Below are 19,842 nucleotides of genomic sequence, written 5' to 3' on the forward strand. Positions count from 1 at the left end.
ACAAGCAAAATACCCTGTCAAAAGAGTGGCATTAATATTTTGGCCAAATTGACAGTCTTGGTGTTTTTTTTTTCAGGTTTTGACAGTAGGGGCACGTAAACGTCGATGTAAAAGTGGATTCCATCCACTTTTACGAGGTATGCCAGCGTATACCCTCCACTACAGCCCTGGTCACATGATACATATGGAGCTCTCTGATAACTTACTGAATATACTGAGATTTCCCCACTACGTGGGGAAACGACGCTTTATGCCATTAACAAAGCACTAGCTGGGTCCCATCATGAATATCACCCTGGCCATAACAACAGGATCTCTAAAGTATCAGGTATGTGGAGAAAGAAAAAAAAGAAAAAATCAGGTCTAACGCATAAAAATTAATTCTTCCGTGATGATTCTACTGAAATGTTTGTAGTAAAGATCCTGTGCCGTTTCTTTCTTAAGGAAAGATACATTAAACCCTTCTTTGATTTCAATCAATGGCAAAGACCATAAAATTATTAAAATGCCAATGGGACGGAGAAAACAATCAAACATACCAAGAAAAATAAAGATGTGGCTAAGAACGGTTTAAATTATTACTATACAGTTCCTCTGTACTTCCAAAGCACAATGAAAATCTTCAGTTAATGCTTTTACAGAAGTTTCAAATAGCGTTTTGAATAGTGGCATCAGCCAAACAATCCAAGGAGGAGGAAATAATATCCAGCATACCTTCCCTTATAGGAATCCACTGCCAAGATCCACCCTTCCTTTCAGTACATCAGTGGAGCTGAATCATCCAGTTACATAACCAATGATAATAGGTAAAGACCTCGAAGTCATTGAAATACGCAGAAGACGGCAATGCAATTTCATTTCCTGGATTTTTGGTGATTTGTAGAGATCTACCGTTTCTTGAACTGCTTACTGAGGTGAGTGAACGTCCAAATGAATAATAAATCTCTGACAACCTAGAAAAGGAAAAACTCCTAAATACGAAATCATGAAGACAACAAATAGATCGTCTCACACACTAGATCAGTTCGGGTGAAATTTTACCTTCTAGAAATAGGTCGTGGTTAGTCGGGTGTGCAATATGGGAAGGGAACTGATTTCTCAAGATATGGAAAAGGCGGATGATATTTAACACGAAAACTAAAATTACCACTAGTTACTGGAAAGGTCAAAGCCCCAAAATTGCATGTTTTAAGGAACATTGGTACTTTATGCTACAAATACCACCACCTCTTGCCATGTGGAACAAAGCACTGTGATTTATTGCAGGCTACTTGGCTGTAAGGCTTAGGTTCACCAGCCTGACCTCAACTATATACACACGCGTGACTTCTATACGGAAATTTTAATAGATTATATAAGGAATGCGCATAGGTCAACACTTTCGCTACAGGCCACGTTTTGTGATATGAAATTTTTTTATAATAAAAGCAACAATAAATCAGCAAAATAATCTACTCCAGAGAACGTATAAATTTATATAAAGTACAAATAAATGATTGTGTGGTTATTTTTTTCTCCTTGAATTCCATGGTGATTGGAAGAAAAACTAGATTATCTTCTGCTATTAAATTACTGGCTCCCTTCTGGTTAGTGGTTCCAGATTAAAAACACCTGAAATTTTTGACTCTAAAACCTGACTATTTAGTTATTTGATTAAGATAGTTCGGTGGAATTCAAGTCGTTTTAAATGTTTAAATTTACAATAAATTCACCGATTCACAAAACTATCACAGTTTAAAATTTAAAACATAGGAAGTAACAACAGAAATAACCCCCTATTCGTTGAAAGCGATCTTTTGATTCCCCCCCCTCCCCTTTGCTATATTTTATACCCAAATACGATAATCAAGTTTTACTCTCAACATCCCTAAATAGAAAAAAAAAAGTGTAGCGAAAAACTCCTTACAGGTGAGAGAATAACTGAACCAATCACAACAGTAAAATAACTGCGTCAATTTTTAGGTTATCCAATGTTGAAGTAAGGAGGTACTTGGTCCTTGCAGTCCCACATTTGGAGTTTATCCAACATATAAAAAACTGGTTGTGGCTGTTGATACGATAACTTTTAGATAACGATCTGAAACTGTAATTGCGTGAAAAAATGAAACTTCTGTAGGACACTCAAGTTTAGCTTCGGAAATATAACATAAAGAGTTTAGAGGCGAGAAAAAAAGGAACAAACTTTTTTGTAAAGAAATGCCAAAAGCGCCAAACCAGTCCTGTAGAAGGTCTATTTTGCTACCACGATAAATAACTAAAATGATCTATGAAGAAAGCACCTCGGGGGTTGTAAAAATTGTGTCAGAGGATCTAAAAATATTATCAAGGACACCCTGTAACCCATTCTGGTCATAGTCGAATACTACTCACGACCTTTCACCAAGGGAACTTCTTCAAGGGAAATTTTAATAAAAAAAACGAGAGTGTTTATTCAGTAAACAAAATGAGAAAACTTAATTGGCAGTAATTCTATTTGATGTAAATCCATTATGTCAGCCGTTCATCCATAATGTAGTGCACATATTAGAATTTGCTTAAGAACTCTTTATTTTTGTAAAATTCGTTTCTTCTTCCTTCCATTGTTTCTTTTATTGTCACTTGTTCTCGTTCTTCTTCTTCATTCTTTTTTTTTTTTTTTTTTTCAGCCTTCGGAAGTTTTCTTATTCTTTAAAATATCCAACTCGAATACAAAAATAGCACACAACTGTTTTATGGGGGAACCTTTTGTTCAGTTTTGACAGCTGCTGCGAAAAGCTCCCTTCTAAAAGTACAATTTTAACAGTCCTACTTGGATCGTTCCATCACTCCACTGTCTTTATTTATTTCCTTTTTTTTTTAAGCACAAAAGTTGCTATCCTGTGTATGAGAACACAATGAAACGCTCATAAGTGTTGCTTCAGGCAAATTTAATAAACAATGCAATGTTTCTAGGATTAAAATGGAAAACAAAAATATCTGAGAGGTATGTAACATTTAATTTTACGCCAGGTAATATTTTTGGTAATATTATTCGGAAAAGAAAATTACCACATAACGGTAACATTAAAATTTAGTCAAGTTCTGATTCCGAAATGCATGCACATTTAATTACGAGTATCTATATGTCTATCTATTTAAATAATTGAAATAATCCGACAGTCCCAAGAAACCACTCCTTGTCCTCAAGTTATATAAATTATTTTAACTGAGCAAATTTCTAAGCTGGTGAAACCAAGTTAACTATGGTCCTCACCACCATTTTCATATTGTACTCACGTACATTCGTAAATGTGTACACCTTCTCTGCCTTCTATGTCCCACATTCTCCATATATCCGGGTGTCTGCATAACCGAATCTAGATTTCAAAAGTGACATGGAAAGAAACAGCAGGGCTCTGCAAACCACCCAGTAATGTATCACTCCTTAACAATGTCTTATTCATAGATCTGCTCACGCACTTGGGATGAAGGGAAGTGGCATGGGGGGGATGAATAAGATTACCAGAGGCAACTCCTTGATAAGGCTAAAAGACGGACACTTGATTCAGAACTGGTGGTTCAAGACGTGTGTAGGTAACAGCATCCCACAGTGCATGAGTAATATATGGTCTCTCTCTCTCTCTCTCTCTCTCTCTCTCTCTCTCTCTCTCTCTCTCTCTCTCTCATATTTAAGAGAATAATGAAGGTTCTTAATTTAAAGCGTGATTAGCATTACACTGTTGGCCTTAATTAAAATAACATACTTCCGAATGTGTAATTAGATATCCCTCTCCCTCTGTTCAAGTAGATCACCTGTCTCCCTTGCATATGTACAAATTCTATATCCTTGTGCATCGAAAATTAAATAAATTTTATGTTTATGCTCTGGAACGACCACACAGTCACAGAAGAGAATAAAAGAAACAGCACCGTATTTAGCAGGCACGCGAGCTTGAACCACCATCACTCAAAGGCGTGTACTTATTGCACACACGCGCCTGACCACTTGACTATCAAACGATGGAATGGATCATAGGAACTGGCTGAAAATAGCCATGACTAGGCCCTGGAAGAGGTCACTTTAAATAGCTCCAGCGTTGAAAGGCGCCTCTAAATGGTTCCTATATGACTCTCTGACACGTTGTCGCCTCAAGCGTTTCATCCTCGTCGGTCCCGCTTGACAATGAAATGACGATGAAGCTAAAACTGGTCATAAGGAGACTAACTTTGTATATAAATAAGTTATCTTGCTGAGCCTTCGTTGGATGTTATGCCGTTGAAATGTTATTCCAGTCCATGCCCAGTAGATGGCAATTTTTTTTTTTTCATATTTAACTAGTGGTATTTATTAATTAGTGGTATTTAATTAGTAGTACTTTAATTACAATTGTTCAATAACTGTGATTTATTATAACGCCAGGCTGCGCTTTCGAATACAATACGTATTGGGCGGAAATTATGAAGTCCCTCTTTTCTTGCCTATTAATTCCAGCGTGGAGTTTTTCGATCTCTAACCTAGCAAGTAAGTATTATTTTATGCATACCCATAGGGCTTTGAGGTTCCAATCTCAGTTTGCTGTTATTATCTCCTTTAACGGTAAATTTAATCTTATTAATTTTCGGAAGCTAATTTTAGAAAAGAAAAGATTGGCCTTACTAACAAAGCACTAAACCATATTGTAATTGGTTAAACTGTTATTCTGAAAACAGAAACGGGTATTCATGGGCCGTTCATTTCGTTTGTTTATTTTTCTGCTCAAAGCCACCGTGGAGTAACGGAGGAATGTCATGTGGATGAATGGATTGATACAGATAATATTAGTTTTAGTTTTTAACATTATTGTATTGTTAATGTATAGTATTAGATTAAACATAGACAAATATGTTGCTTACCAAATGCGGTTCAGTTTATAAGTGAATAAGATGAAAACAGGTAGGCAATCTGAAAAATAATTGTGCTGGCAGAAGAAATCAGTTCTGAAAATGCGGTGCATCACACATTAACCACTCAGTAAATCAACGTATTCGGCAGAAACGCTTAAACAATACAACTCAGGTGTATATAAGGTGCATAACTATAAATAAACAAGAGACGTTTACCTTTTACAATTAGCACATACTATACGCGCGTGTGTGTGTGTGTGTGTGTGTGTGTTTGTGCTGCATGTGGATTCAGAGATATCAGTCAAGGAATGGCCTTCTGTAAGAGTGGTTCATGGCGATGTGCTCCATTAATAATGAATGTTCCATTACCACGTGGTCTCCCTCTCTTCCCAACAAGAATGATTGTGCCACGTAGTCACCTTGACTTAAGAAAGGGCAGAAAAACAGGTAGGGAAGCAGGGTATGTTACGAGAAATCCTAAATTGCGCGGTCGTGACCGCTGGCTTTTCAACTACGTGTGAAGTAACCTCATCTGTCCAGAGTGGGTTGTATAGATATTCTTCATCGAGTCGTTCGTGTGTGTTGGAAATGTCAATCCAGGGAATCGATAAGTAGCAGTGATGTCATTTAGGTTTGACAATACACTAGAGTATGAAAACTGCCGATGGTCACAATGTTCATTAAGCTGTTTACTACGCTTCCTCCGTTCAAGGAGGGCCTCAAAATTGTCGTGATTCAATTGATTGTTTAAATACTAAATCATAATATTGGTTTATTATCGTTTTTCAATCATAAGTATTGTTTTCAATACTGATCCTTTCCCCTCTCACCCATTCAAAACTTGATACATTTCTGTGCAAGAAGGAATATTAAAAGAGATAAAGAACCCTTTATGTGCACCCCACTGTTTAATTTTTAAGTCTGATTTCCTGTATAGATAAATAATTTCTTATCAAGGATAAACTATAACAAAACCATCCCATTTAGGATATCGTTTTATAGTCATACTTCAAAAAGTGAGTAACATTTTTGAGTAATATTTTTCATTTTAATGTTAATACTCCTTGTACGTATTGGGATAAGCTGAGTGAGACTATTCACGCTATAAGTTCTCCAATTAGCGGCGATATTTTCTTTTCTTGTAAGAACTACCCATTTTGGCAATTAGTATTATTAAGCCAATGGTACAAAGCACCGAACTTTTTCGAAGAGAAAAAAAAAAAAAAAACAGAACATTGCCTAAAGTCTCTTATGTCGATATTCGACAACTCGCCGCCCATAGGTGAACTTCACGATCTGATCTCTGATCTTCTGTTATTCTCTGAGATTTTATATTATGACCACAGGTTCTTGTTTCGCCTAAGATGATCGACGTACCTCCCTTATTCATTTTAAACAATCCCGTCAGCGCCTTATTCAACTCAATCAGATTTTCCATTTGACGTCTAGTTGTCACACATTTTCTGAGCCGTTCTTCAGACAGATCCCGTAAATCATGGATAGGACACCATGGGCCCTCCTAGCACTGAATGGTTACACCTAAATCTTCATCTTGAATTACTCATAGCTCCTTTCTTCCCTAGCCAATACGTGTCTCCATGATTTCTGTTCTCCCATATACATCAACTTATTTAGAAGCATTAAACTTTAGTTTCCTTTATCAGACCATATATGCAACCGATTCAAGTTTGGATCGGTTGCATATATATCGGTTGCAATAGAGTGGGAAGGCGTTTTATTAAAAAAATATATATTTTGAAATAGTATTTATTAATACTGAAAAAACGTAACAAACATCCAGTTAGGTACGAATTAATCCAATTGACTTTTGCTGCTGAACTTCTTGAGCTACTCTCTCACCATCGAGCGAGTATGCCGTAATTTTCATCTTTAAACATGCTGAGAGACTCGCATTCTTCAGACGGTTTCTGGATTTATTTTTAATATAGTTCATGTTTGAAAATATTTGCTCGTAGAAATACGTCAAACCAAACACTAAGAGAAGTGCAACGCAAATATTTTCAAATTTATATACGTTCCGGCAATCTATAGCACGCATCGAACACAATTTGGTCTTGCTTTTTCAACTCATCTATTCGCCGTCCATTTGTGTAGAATTGCAAGGGCAGCCTTTTGCCTCTCCAAATCCTCAATTTCAGTTTTAAGGCATTTTAGTCTTGCGCTCCACATGTCCTTAATTTTTAAGTCCTCTAATTCCATTTCAAACTTTGCTTCATGTGGGCTAAAAGTTAGAGTCGCAGTCACATGTTCAAAGAGCCGCATGCGGCTCGCAAGCCGAAGGTTGCCGACCCCTGGCCTAGGGGATGTGGCAAGTACTTATTTTAAGTTCCGGGCTGCACAGGTTATCCAAGAGTTGCATAAACACGCAGGCGACGCAGCCCGTGTTCTTGTCCAGACGGGTGTTTCTACATTTCGTTCAGGGGATACAACACTGAGTAACATCTTGACGCAGCGGTAATTGTAGCCTCGGGGTTAACAAAACTTTTCAGAGAGTAAGCGATAGCTAGGGTTTTACCTTTCGTAGCCAATCTGAAGACGAACGCCAACTTCTACACTAATCCGGAATGCGTTCGATTATAATCCAATTAAAAAGAGAAGACATAATTAAGCCATATACAGGTGCGCTAACTCGTGCACCATCTTAACGGAACTCGAAATTAGACCTTTTTCACATGACGTGAAAGTACAGTGATCAATAATTATAACAGTTGATCTTTTACTGAGCCATACAATGAAATTCCTACTAATATTTTATGAGAGAGTTTCTGAGCATTCATAATTGCAACAGGGTGGCTCCATTCTGCAGAAAAACAAAGAAACCTTCGACTATTAGTCAGTCTAACAGTTGATGTATAAGCGTGAAAGTACAGAATTAAGCCCGCCGCATGCTAGAATCCACGTGACGTCACAAGATACAGTACAAAAATTCTTTTAAATCGCTGTTACTGTTAACTCCTCTGATCCTATGTGGCCACCCTGAAGTACAAAAAGCAAATCAACTTATTATATAATGGCACCGGAGATTGTTCCTATGTCTAAAAAAGTGCGTGTTCACGAGCAGATATTTCAGTGTTGTGCAATGAAGAACACGGAATAACTTGGGAGTGCCCTGTTCCTACGTCTGAGATTAGATAACTACAGCCTCGATTGAAGACTAAGGTAGAAGTTCCTGCACTCTTCGACAGAATGAAACCCCAGGCCGCTCCAAACGAGAGGGCAGATGGCGATTTTTCCCCCATTTCCAGAGTTCAAAAGCCAGAATTAAGATGCTCAGAGACGACACTGGTATCGTATGTCGTATTACCATCCTTTTTTTTTTTTTGGTTTAAATAACCAATCCGCTTATACTAACGACCGCAGTAGTCGAGTGTACGACGAGTAGTCAATCGGCTGGATGACACTTTTGTTAAATTTGACAATTTAATATGGCTGACGATGATACGAAACAATTACAGTATTCCTATTTCAAAGAGTCTGTGAAATCTTCTGATAAGACTTTATCCAATGGCTTCTGAAGTCATAGATTATCAAAATAATCTATGAATTCAGAAGACTGACGACTCAATAATCAACCGAATTATACTATCATCATATCCAATGGATTGTGGCATGTTTTTGATCTTGCAAAACCCCTGTTCCACCCAGGTTGGTTGGTTGGTTGGCGTTGGGTTTTAGGAGCATCGGCGACTAAGACCATGTTGCTCCATGTATACTGTCTGTAAACTGCGTGTGTTCTGAAGTCGATTTTCTGTTTGCTGGACGAAATACCCGAGTTTCCGAAGAAAAACTATGCTACCCTCGCCTGAGACCGACTAACTCAGCCACGTTGTGAAAAAGACCCATAAAAATTCCTCCCGTCATTGACAGGATTCGAACTCAGGCCTTTTCCACCCGGTGTGGGGAGCACAGCGATCTTATCAACGGTGCTACCCACGAGGGCATTCCATCCGGCAACATCATGTGTATCTGTCAGCGGTAAAGTGGTCCTCCACAGAACCGCAACCATCCAGCAAAAAAAAAAAAATATATATATATATTAGGGTTTCCCGTAAATGACTACATAAAACCGAATTTGTGTCTGTAAATTGCGTGTGTTCTCTGGTCGATTTGTCTGTTTTGCTGGACGAAAACCCCCCAGTTTCTGGGGGGGGGAAACTTGCTATATACGCCTGAGACCGACCAACTCAGCTACGGAGTGAAAAAAGCCCGTTAAAGTTCCTCGCGCTATCGACGAGATTCGAACCCGGGCCTTTTCCACCCGGTGTGGGGAGGACAGCGTCGATACCACAGTGCTACCCACGTAGACTGTAGGACAGTTACTAAAAACGAAAAACTATTATATTTAGGCCACCCGAATAATTAAATCCATCTGCCGTGCTGTGTCTGATGTCTATTAATTGCATGTGTTCTATGGTCGATTTGCCTGTTTGCTGGACGAAAAACCCCAGTTTCTGGGGAAGAAACCTTGCTATCTACGCCTGAGACCGACTAACTTAGTTACGGAGTGAAAAAAGCCCATTAAAGTTCCTCGCGTCATCGACGGGATTCGAACCCGGGTCTTTTCCACTCGGTGTGGGGAAGACGGTGACGATACCACTGTGCTACCCGCGCAGACTGTAGGACAGTTACTGTGAACACAGCCTGTTGCTTCGGCAGAAGAGAGAGAGAGAAGCCAGTTAATCGCTCTCTGTCACGCCCGTCACGAAAACGTGCATCGCCGGACCAGTTTACAATTTGTGGGATGAAAGACCCTCAGCACTTTTCAAGCGTCGAAGGTCCAACTACACCCTAATGTAGAAAGTTAGGGAGGTGAACGGGATAACTAAAGATCGGTTGTGCTTCATATTTGTAGTTCTTAATTTTGCTTCTTCAGCTAGTTTTGCCGATTTTGCAACGATTTCTGGAGAAAATTTTGGATATATTTCTCTTTCATACAACACGACTTACACATTAGAAATTGTCCAATTAAAATTATAATTTTCCAATCCGAAATCCAATCTTCCTTACATTTCGAGGGTACAGCTCTAAAACGGTGTTCGCAGGCCAGCCGCTAGACAGTCCACCGAATGGAACCTATTAGCAACTCCCTAGAAGGCTTCCAGATCAGCTAGTATACAATCTCGCTGCCTCTACTTTGCCCGATAGTGACTGGAAGACGTCCAAGTGTATGCGGGAGGCATTGTCGAAGACACGTTATGTTAGTAGCTGGTTATATATTCTTATCACGGCTACCCCATATCCAATATTTTAATTACTTCATGCAGCATGTCATCGCCATCTTTTCTTACTTCTGAATACACCACGAACTGTAAAAATAACAGAGCAAACTTATCTGTGAAAACCTCCAAAACACTTCCTCATTCATTTCACAAATATACGTGATCTCAGTTCTAATCTCAATGATGTCCATTTCCACTTACAGTCTGTCAAACCCCATGTACATTTTCTGACAGAATCCCACTTATCGGTTGATTCAACCAGTATTCATCTCAGTTGTCCATATTATTTACTGTATGATTCATTTCGCTTCAAAGTGGTACTTGTGCATATATCCGTTCTAATACTCCCTGTCAGAGATTTAGCAATTTGGGATCTCCTCTTTTCGACCTTTATGGCTTAAAATCTCTCTACCCCATTCTGTCAAATTCATCTGTTGCCTCAATCGTTCTCCCAACTCCACTAATCATTTGGAACTCTTTGACTTCCTCTCTTTGAAACTTGACTTTCTCTAGTCCAACTTTCCTGACAGTGTGCATAGTGTTAGGGTCAGGCGCCACCTGTGATTTCTCACATCTGCGCCATATGTACGCTGTGAAGAAATACAGAACTACTGTAAATGTCAGAAAAGTGTTGTCTGTTGTATATGACATATTGCGTTAGGTTCTGTTGGGTGTCCTGGCATTTGGCAGCGGGGCCCCTGGTGGGACCTCACGTTGCCCGCACACACCGCTAGGAGGTAGCCAGGCTGCCCTTTATTCTCTGGCTCGTCTCCGCCAGGGTCGCCTGAGCGTCCTGGACGAAGACCAAGTTTAAAAAAAAAAAAAAAAAGAGAGTAAAAGAAGAGAAGACCTGGGGAACAAGAGGAAGGGGGGGGGGGAGTCTGAATGTGAGGAACAAGCTAAAGTGTGTCAGTGCCCTAGGCCAAGCACTCTCTGGGAGTCAGCTTTTCAAGGAGTGCCAACCATGAGGATGCCAGCATAGTATTTTAATCTTCAGTCTTACTCTTTTATCAGTTGGGAAAATGCTATCCGACCCCAGTTTGTGTTTGTACTTGAGGGTGGTTGTTCTGAGCAGCTCTAAGTTCAGCCCGTCTGATGGTAAAGACAGCTTGTGCGTAATCGTTAAGGCTTTGTTTGTTGTTTCATTCTGAAGCAGGTATGTTTCATGGTTACGAGAGTTCTCCTGGATTTCAGTAAAAAATTTGAGCCTACAATCATCGTAAGCAGGGCACTCATACGTGAGATGCCCCCATGACTCCTCTTCGCCACAGTGGAAGAATGGATTGCTTTCAATTCCCATTGCTGTCAATTTCTGTTGAAAGGGCCCATGTCCTGTGATCAGGAATGTTTCCTGACAGTGAGGTAATTTTCTTGGTGACTTTAATGTGTACAACTCTAGCTGTCTTCCGTTTTCTAGTCGCACGGACCCATCTGGTCGAGACTCTGTGGCTTTTACAATTACTAATGATCTTGCACAGATTGTTCATTTACTACTAGAATACCAGACAATCATAATCACGCAGACAATACGCTTGATTTTTTTCTCACAGACAACTGCTTTAATCGAACAGGTTAAAAGGAACAACTCTTGAAATACACGGTCGAGATCAGTGGTCCTCTAGTCACATCAGATCAAAAGCTGGTGATGGACTCATCTCCAAAGGAGCCTTTCTCTCGAAGGTTGTCAACCTCGTGTTGTTTGGCATTACAAGAATGTAAAATGGGAGGATCCGCGAGATTTCGTTTCCTTGGTCGGATTACTGTTTCAAATCTTCTGACGTCAACGTTTGCTCAGATCATGTCAGTGAAATTATTCTTATAGGGATGGAATCCTTTATTCCACACTCTACCTTAAAATCTCGTCCTTTATCTAAACTTTAGTTTTCCAATAAATCTGCTAAGGCTGTTCAAGAGAAGAATGTTGCATATCGCAAATGGCATGTATCCTATACTGCCTGCACCAAAGTTCGCAATAATTGTAAAGTAGTTACATAATTTGCTTAGGGCAAAATAGCCTCAGGTTACGAAGAAGTTAATTAACGTATCAGAGCCAATAAGCTCTAATGTTTCAGAGCCAATAAACTATGAAACGGTGCCGTCTGGGTGGTGGTATCGTTCGAGAATAAGTAATAGTAGTCTTCTCCATTGGTGATGCTTTACTTATTCGAGGTAGTGCAATATCATGGTAACTCGTTGTGAAGGTATTCACAATATGAGATATAATTAAATGATGCCGTTTTTAACTACTTAGTAATTGGCTACGTATAGATATGACGCTCTAGCACAAACTTATACATTGTAAAGCAGTTATTCATCAGTCCAAATTAGATTATTGAACAGACTAAAAGTAGAAAGCTTGCTTCTTGTCCCAACGGTAGTCGAATTCTGGTCTCTTATCAAAGCTATTGGCCTCAAGTTTTGCCCATCTCTGTTACCACCTCATCAAAACCACATGGTTCTCTTGCCACTTCAACCAAAGATAGAATTGACCTGCTAGCATCCTATTTTCCTTCAAACTCGTGTACTGATGGTCTTGGCACTTCCTACCATTTCCAGTACACTCCATTCAATGCCTCCTGTGGTCTTCCGTCAAAAGGATTTTGAACACCCTGATACTAAGAAATATCCAGGTCCTGATAGTATTCTCCACTTGTTCTAAAACCTGTGCTCCTGAACTTACTCCTTTTCTGTGTTGCTTTTTTCACTATCTTATTTCAAAGGTGTTTTCCCTTCTGCTTGAAAATTTGCTCATATCCAGTCAGTTCCTAAAAAGGATGTCAAATCCTCCCATCCAATTATCGTCCCATTGCACTTACTTCTACTCTTTTTAAAGTAATAGAGAAATCAATTAACCGTAAACTCTTAAACTATCTAAAAAACTTCTATCTGATCAATGATCGTCAGTATAGATTCCGTCGGTGTCGATCCGCTGGTGATAATCTGGCTTATGTTATTCATCTATGGACAAATTCAACGAATAGTTTGTTGAAACTCAAGCAGTTGCTCAAAAGTTTCTCATTTCAAAGGCTTTTGATCCCGTTTGGCATAAAAGTCTTAGAAAGTTTCCATCTTATGGTTTGTGAACTGTTTTTTGTAATTGGGTATCCAGTTTTTTTTTTTTTTTTTTTTTCTTGGACTCACTACGAGTAATGGTAGATGGCTATATGTCTTCTAACTTCTCCACTAATGCTGGTGTTCCCCAAAGTTCAGTTCTTTCTCTCACTCTTTTCTTCTTGTATATTAATGACCTTTTTCTATTGACCGAAAATCCTATCCATACTTTGCTAATGATAGCACACTGCTGTCATTTCACCTTCCAGTTTGAGAAACCATGCCCAGCAAAAACAGCTTCAACTTCTCGAATATCCACTACCAATTCCTTAAATGCTGATCTCCAGGTATTCTTGAATGGGGTAAGGATAACTTAATTTATTTCAATCCTTCTAACACTCGGTTATGTCTTTATCTCGCAAAAAGAATTCTACTCCTATGCTTATCGTTGGTGACACTCCACGATTTCTAGGCAAGACGATATATCTCTTTTGGGAATTACCCTAACTTCTAATCTCTCTTAGCACACGCACATTACAAATATTGCTTCCTGTGCATCTAAAAAACTTGGTTTTCTCTTTTGCTCTCGGCGTAACTTTTCTTCCAAATAGCTGTTCACTCTGTACAAATCGCAAATCCGCCTTACCATGGAATAATTTTCCCACATCTGGAGCGGTGCCCCCAAAACCTCTCTCAGGCTTCCAGATTCCGTTAAAAAGAGGGCAGTTAATTAATGACTCCTCTCTAACAGAGTCCCTCCACTCGCTGTCTCATAGACGTACTGTTTCTACTGCATGCCTTTTCTACAGATACTTCCATGGGCACTGTTCTTTTGAATTGGCTTCTATAATTCCCCCTCTCTCTTCCAAAGCAGTCCGAACATGTGCCGCGACCAGTCAACATCCTTTTACGGTCCAATTTCAATCTCACAGAACCAACTTTTCATCTTCCTCGTTTATTCATTCAACTTCCGTTTTCTGGAACAACTTTTCTTCATACGTATTTCCTGAAAATTCAAGTCTACAGAAGTTCACAGCTAACGTCAAAAAGTATCTTCTTTCATCTTCTCAGTCTCCAACCCAAGCACGGTACTAAGTACTATAGGTTGTAATACCTCTCGTATTTGGGGTTTTCATTAAAAAAAAAAAATCTTATATGTTCTAATTTTAAGATTTAACCTCCCGTTCTTTGTTCTAAGCTTCTGTTCACCTTTACTTAAATCGAAATCACCTTGTATTATTTGATATTATATGTATATATAATAATGATTAGGATATATTTTCCCTTTTCTCTCCTGTATAAAAAAGAATACTTCTAAGGCTAAAAGTCTTAAAAGTCTTACACAACATCCTACTTTTTATAGGGCATTTTCGTACGTAACGAGACCTACACTTCCTGAAAAGTGTAGTTACATTGTAACAAAAGCGAAGAAAAGAACTGCCCCTAAGCCAGTTTAAAAGTAAGTAAATATCATCCAGGAATGGAATGTGGATCATAATGCTAGACATGATCCAAATCAAACAACATTATGATATTGTATTTCAGCATGTTGCATTAAAAGAATTAGAAAGAAAAGAAACTTTAGTTTAGCATTAGAAGAGGCATACGATGCAAGAAAGCAAGCTCAGACAGCATCAACCAAAAAAAAAAAAAAAACACCCTTTCCGTTTCACCCATAGGTTGTCATGATAATGTCGTTAAAAAAATTACAAAAGCCATAACCTGTATTTATCTCAGGATCATTCTTACGGCAGGTGATACAGGGTATTTCGTAATCCTGAGGGAATATGTCGAACCCAGGGGAAGGGGGAAGGGAGTAATTGTTTCCGGTCACTTTCATCTGCAGAAGTAGTTCCACTTGGTGTCAAACTTCACTTCCTGATGCGGAACTGGAAATCGCTGTTAAGTTTTTTTTTTTTTTTTTTTATTTCTCATATTTTTCAGTCATTAGGAAATCTTTATGACGAAGGTATGTGCACATGTTGTCTCTTTCCCTCTTCTGCAGCCGCTCCTGACCACTCATCGTAAAAAATAATAATAATAAAAAAAAGTAAACAACCTGAAGTTCATGAGCAGAGAGTTGCAGCACTACGTACATGCGCACGCCACATAAGAAGTGCGCTTGCAGCTAACGTTCTCCTTTTGTACGTCAGTGAGCCGCGAAGACAGCTTCGGCCTTCATTAGCCTACTTAGGAACACCTGTTTTATGTGCTCCTTACTACTACTTGAGCGAGGAAAGAAAAAAAAACATCACCCAGCCCCTTCTCATTGGTTAGAAGTCAAGCCAATGGTAGGTTCCTATCAGAAGCTGCACTTGGCATTCCTGTCGAAACGGAGCGTAAGTACACTACACCGAGGCGTGGTGTACTCCATGTGCCACTCGCAAGGACTGTCCCTGTATGTCACACGACTCGCGCATGAAATGGGCTATATACTCCGATCCTTTTTGGACAGCATCCCTTGTTAAACCTGCTCTCGCGACTCCGACTAGCAGTTCACTTTCAGTTAGGGAAAAAAAAAAAAAAACAAGAAAAGTGATTGTAAATTATAAAGTGTGCCTGGGTATATAAGTGACGGTGCTTTTTTTCAACGGTGAAGTGAAAATTTCCTTCTGCACTTCGATTGCTGACTCTTCTATGCAATGTACAGCGACACAAGTTATCTCAGGTAAGCCACAACTTCAAGTATTTTCCTGTTAGTTACAAACTTAAGCTTAAAACTAGAATATGTACCAGTAAGGGATAAGAGAAAGATGGAGTATGTACCAGAAGTCGTACCGATATATTTATTCTCAGCCTTGAGAATAAATATATCGATACGCGCTAATAATTTCTCTAAACTGGCTTTCATAATGCCGCACTATTAGATGCAAAGATTCTCCGTTTCATCAAAAACTTATATCAGAGATTCTTAAACAGTTCCAAAGAAAACATTTTGATATTTGAAAGGGAAAGGTTCGCGTCCTTTTTTATTCTTGTTTGATCAATTTCAGATACTAGCCCCATACATGCTATTATATTATAATCAGTTTAATTGTAAACCACACGCTTTGTTAACGACCAGTATAATAGTGATGAATCACAAAATTACTAAATCTATTGGCACTGCTATTATTATTATTATTATTATTATTATTATTATTATTATTATTGTTGTTGTTGTTGTTGTTGTTATATTATTTCTCCCCGATTGGGAGTTCCACCCCGTGATGGGTATTGCTTCCAAGTAAACCGGGTGGTTGTTATGTCTGGTGTTTCTGCTGGTTATTATTATTATTAATGCATCAAAAGTTAGTGCAAAAATATCAGTTGGTCAAAGAAAGTTTACCGTATTAGAAGTACGAACCCCTGGCCGTACTGAGACCCCTAATCACAAACTGTACTGGGACCGCGCCATAAGAAAGGACAAGACAATCCCGCACAACAGACCACACACAGCCCTCTTCGTCAAGAAGGAAATAGCTATCGACCTGATCGACAGAGCGGTGCCCATCAACAGCAGCCTATTATTATTATTAGCAGTAGTAGTAGTTTATTTCTCCAATAAGTTCACCCATAGATAGCCACAGATTAGGTGTTCAATGAGTTCAAAGTAAGTGTTTAGCTACATACCCAGGTGCGAGTTAACCTAAGCACATGGGATTACATGCAGCATAAGTGGGCCCCAGCTGCCGAAATATTTACAAGAGAGTCATTTACACGAGTCATATTTCAACTATTTTATTTACATGAATTGTATTTACAAAATCTTATTTACAACAAACAACAGCTTCCATTCTTAGTATACTTAAATTTACTAGAGATATTTTATTTAAATGGAAACAAGTCTTCGTTGGAGTACTTGCAGGATCAACCTGTCGCCTTAAATACGAGACAGCCAACATCACACCATTCTCTCTGTCGTAATAGACATTGTTACACTTTTAATGAGACCTGTTCTCTAGACTGCAGTTTAAACTTTAATCAAAAAATTATTTCTTAAAAAGTTATTTATCTGCAATTTATAAAAGAAAAGTAGACATCCTTGTAGGAACAGGCAGAAAAAAAAAAAAAGAAATTCTCTGTACAGAGCAGGTGTGAAAAGTGTTTAAATTTATTCGGAATAACTAGGTTTTATACATAGGATTCTACCTGTTTAAAAAATCTGTGTTTTGAATGATCTACAGTTGTTACCTTTATCCAATATGGTGACAAGTTACATTCCTTGAAAAACAACCTCAATAGCAAGCTGATGTTAAAAAGCAAACTGGACTAAGTTTGAGTACCCACTACCCACATCCTAAACCTGCTGGATTTAAGTCTGAATGGACTAGGCAAAAATTCAGCAAGTGTAACTCTAATGAAAAATAAGTAACTGAGTTAATAGTGTAGATGACAATGAAAATATTTCAAGTTATCCGAAAGTCATTCCACTACCGCGGTCACTTGCATTTTTGAGGGTCACCAATAAATAATCTCACTTATCTAATCCCCGGTCCAAGTGAAGCAGGTAAATCGTTCTTAACAGTTCAGTCCTTGCGTAGTCAGTTATCCTTGTGTTATTCTGTCACACTTTACTTGTGGTGTGGTCTCATTTCTTGGAAGGAATGCTGCGTGACCTTATTGCAAATGTAATAGCATCACACAGTGTAGAGTGCTAGGACTCAAATTGCAACTGACCTGCATTTTCAGGTGTACATCCATTGCGTTCGAGATGTCTTATATATGTAATTGATTTCTTATCGATGAAACATAAATCGCCCCCACATTTCTGCATCAAAATTCTATCAGATGTTCGTTAAGTAGTGAACTGGTCCCTTTTTCATTACCATGACCCGATTCCACAAAGAATGAGAATTATTATCGCTTTTCGCATACTCGATTACTTATTGCCGAAGGTAAAGCGGTACATTCCTACTCAACGATACTCCCAGGTGGGAGTATCTCTTTCTGTGTTATTCTTATTAATAATCCCTCTGACATGCGATGCTTTATCACGCGGTAACAAAGAACCCTCCTCCCTCCATCTCCTATTCCCCACGGCGCCACGTCGTCAGGGACATCAAACAAAATTAAACGGATAAAATCGGGAGAATTTGTGTCAGACTACACGATGACGTGACGACATACCAGACGGTGTCGACATACGGAGAAGAAAGCCTGAAGCTGTAGGTCCTTGAATGTACCACCTCACAAACACCTTTGAGAAATATTTGTGGACCGAAGTGTGTTCAACAGGTTTTTGTTTAATGTTCTCCGCTTCGTGACATAGACGCAAATTAATTAATTAAAACTGGGGTAGAATAACCTACTTATTTGTTTATTTATTTATATATGGTGACTATAGCAGCACTAAATCCGCGTCGACCGCTTCGATGCACTGCAGTTATGGGATATTGCTGGATTTCGGATCCAAGATATTGCAATTGCAGAACGAGTATACTCAACTATATTTTGGTACGTTTAAAGAATAGGCAGAGACAAAAACGGACAATGATAAGGGTGGCTGATATTTATGAAGATTTAAAAGCTAAAAGAAAAAATTAGGATTTGTGATTATTGTATGAGTCTAGTTGTATTCATAGCAGTTTTATATGTATTATGACTTTTCTCTGGATGAAAATCTCAGGAAACAGAAATAGATCAGTCGTATGGAATGAATTTTTCAATGAATAAATAAACATTAATCCATAGAAAATACATTTTCTTCCGTGGATAATTTCCATAATATTCTACCAATTTCTATGTATTTCTTTATATCCAGAATCAGATTATTCTTCAGAAACTTTCATCATTCATGATCAATTTATTGATACAACTACTAGTAGTAATTTCTTCGTTAGAGTTTATGCCTTCTTCTATCAATATTTAACCAGAAATCTCTAACACTAAAAATTTCATGTTCATTACTACTACCACTACTAATATTTAGAGAATGTAATTGCATTGAACAGAATGTAGAATTCACCTTAGGAGATAAGTACCGTCGTAACTTTTACGACAGTTCCAGGAAACTGTTAGCAAAAGTTATACTTGGTGAAGAGAATGAGAGATATGTTTCGAGAGAAAGAATAAAATTTTCAGTGGTATATAACCGGAATCCAGTGCAATATTCAAAATTCGTCTTATTACTCGACTTCAAACAAGTTTTTGTTAAACTAAAGAAGTGTAGCTCTGGACAAAATTCGTTCCTTTTCCCCTGAAAAACTGCTTCGCTGCATAAGCATACAAAAACTTTCTATGATCGTTTCTGTGTGAAAGTGTTCTTTTAAGAAAAAATAAAAAGTCTTATGACACAAATGTGCATACTCGTTGTAGTACGTATAGCATATGTATAGTGTAATCAGAGTACCAGACTATTTACTTAAATTTTAATTTATTTAATCATACCAATTTCATGAAAAATTTCAGACCTACAGACTAGAGCCACAAGTGGAGTACTTGTATGTACTTGAATCACAGCAACTGTACTAATCCAAACACGAAGCGCTGTCGAAACTTGTTTACAATGAATATGAACTTTATGAATTTCGATTATAAATAGAGGCAAATTAGCTTTTACGTATATTTGGAATGGTTTAGAAGAATAGAGGATTACAAACTCAAAAAGAGCAACGTTCATGGTAACATCTACAGAATATCACGCAGCAATAAGCTGTCTAGTGGACATAGAATAAATAGAGTGAATTATTGAAAGAGTGTCGATTAGTCACGCTGCTATTTTATCTGT

General features: G+C 38.3%; 1 protein-coding gene across 2 annotated transcripts in view; it reads left to right on the plus strand.

Annotated features, from left to right (window-relative positions):
• LOC150077520 (ETS homologous factor-like) overlaps window positions 1-19,842 on the plus strand; it is a 280,365-nt gene that overhangs the window by 90,702 nt on the left and 169,821 nt on the right. Inside the window, exon 1 of one of the 2 annotated variants that reach the window (XM_090386800.1) lies at window positions 15,482-15,801. The exons of the other annotated variant lie outside the window; for it this stretch is intronic. Coding sequence (XP_090242926.1) covers window positions 15,776-15,801 — 26 coding nt within the window. The 5' untranslated portion in view covers window positions 15,482-15,775. Of the gene's footprint in view, window positions 1-15,481; window positions 15,802-19,842 lie in introns of those variants that run through there. 2 annotated transcript variants of the gene reach the window in all.

Source organism: Mastigoproctus giganteus, chromosome 12 (genome assembly GCF_048544385.1).
Source record: "Mastigoproctus giganteus isolate SK-2022 chromosome 12, ASM4854438v1, whole genome shotgun sequence".
In the NCBI taxonomy this organism is placed as follows: domain Eukaryota; kingdom Metazoa; phylum Arthropoda; class Arachnida; order Uropygi; family Thelyphonidae; genus Mastigoproctus; species Mastigoproctus giganteus.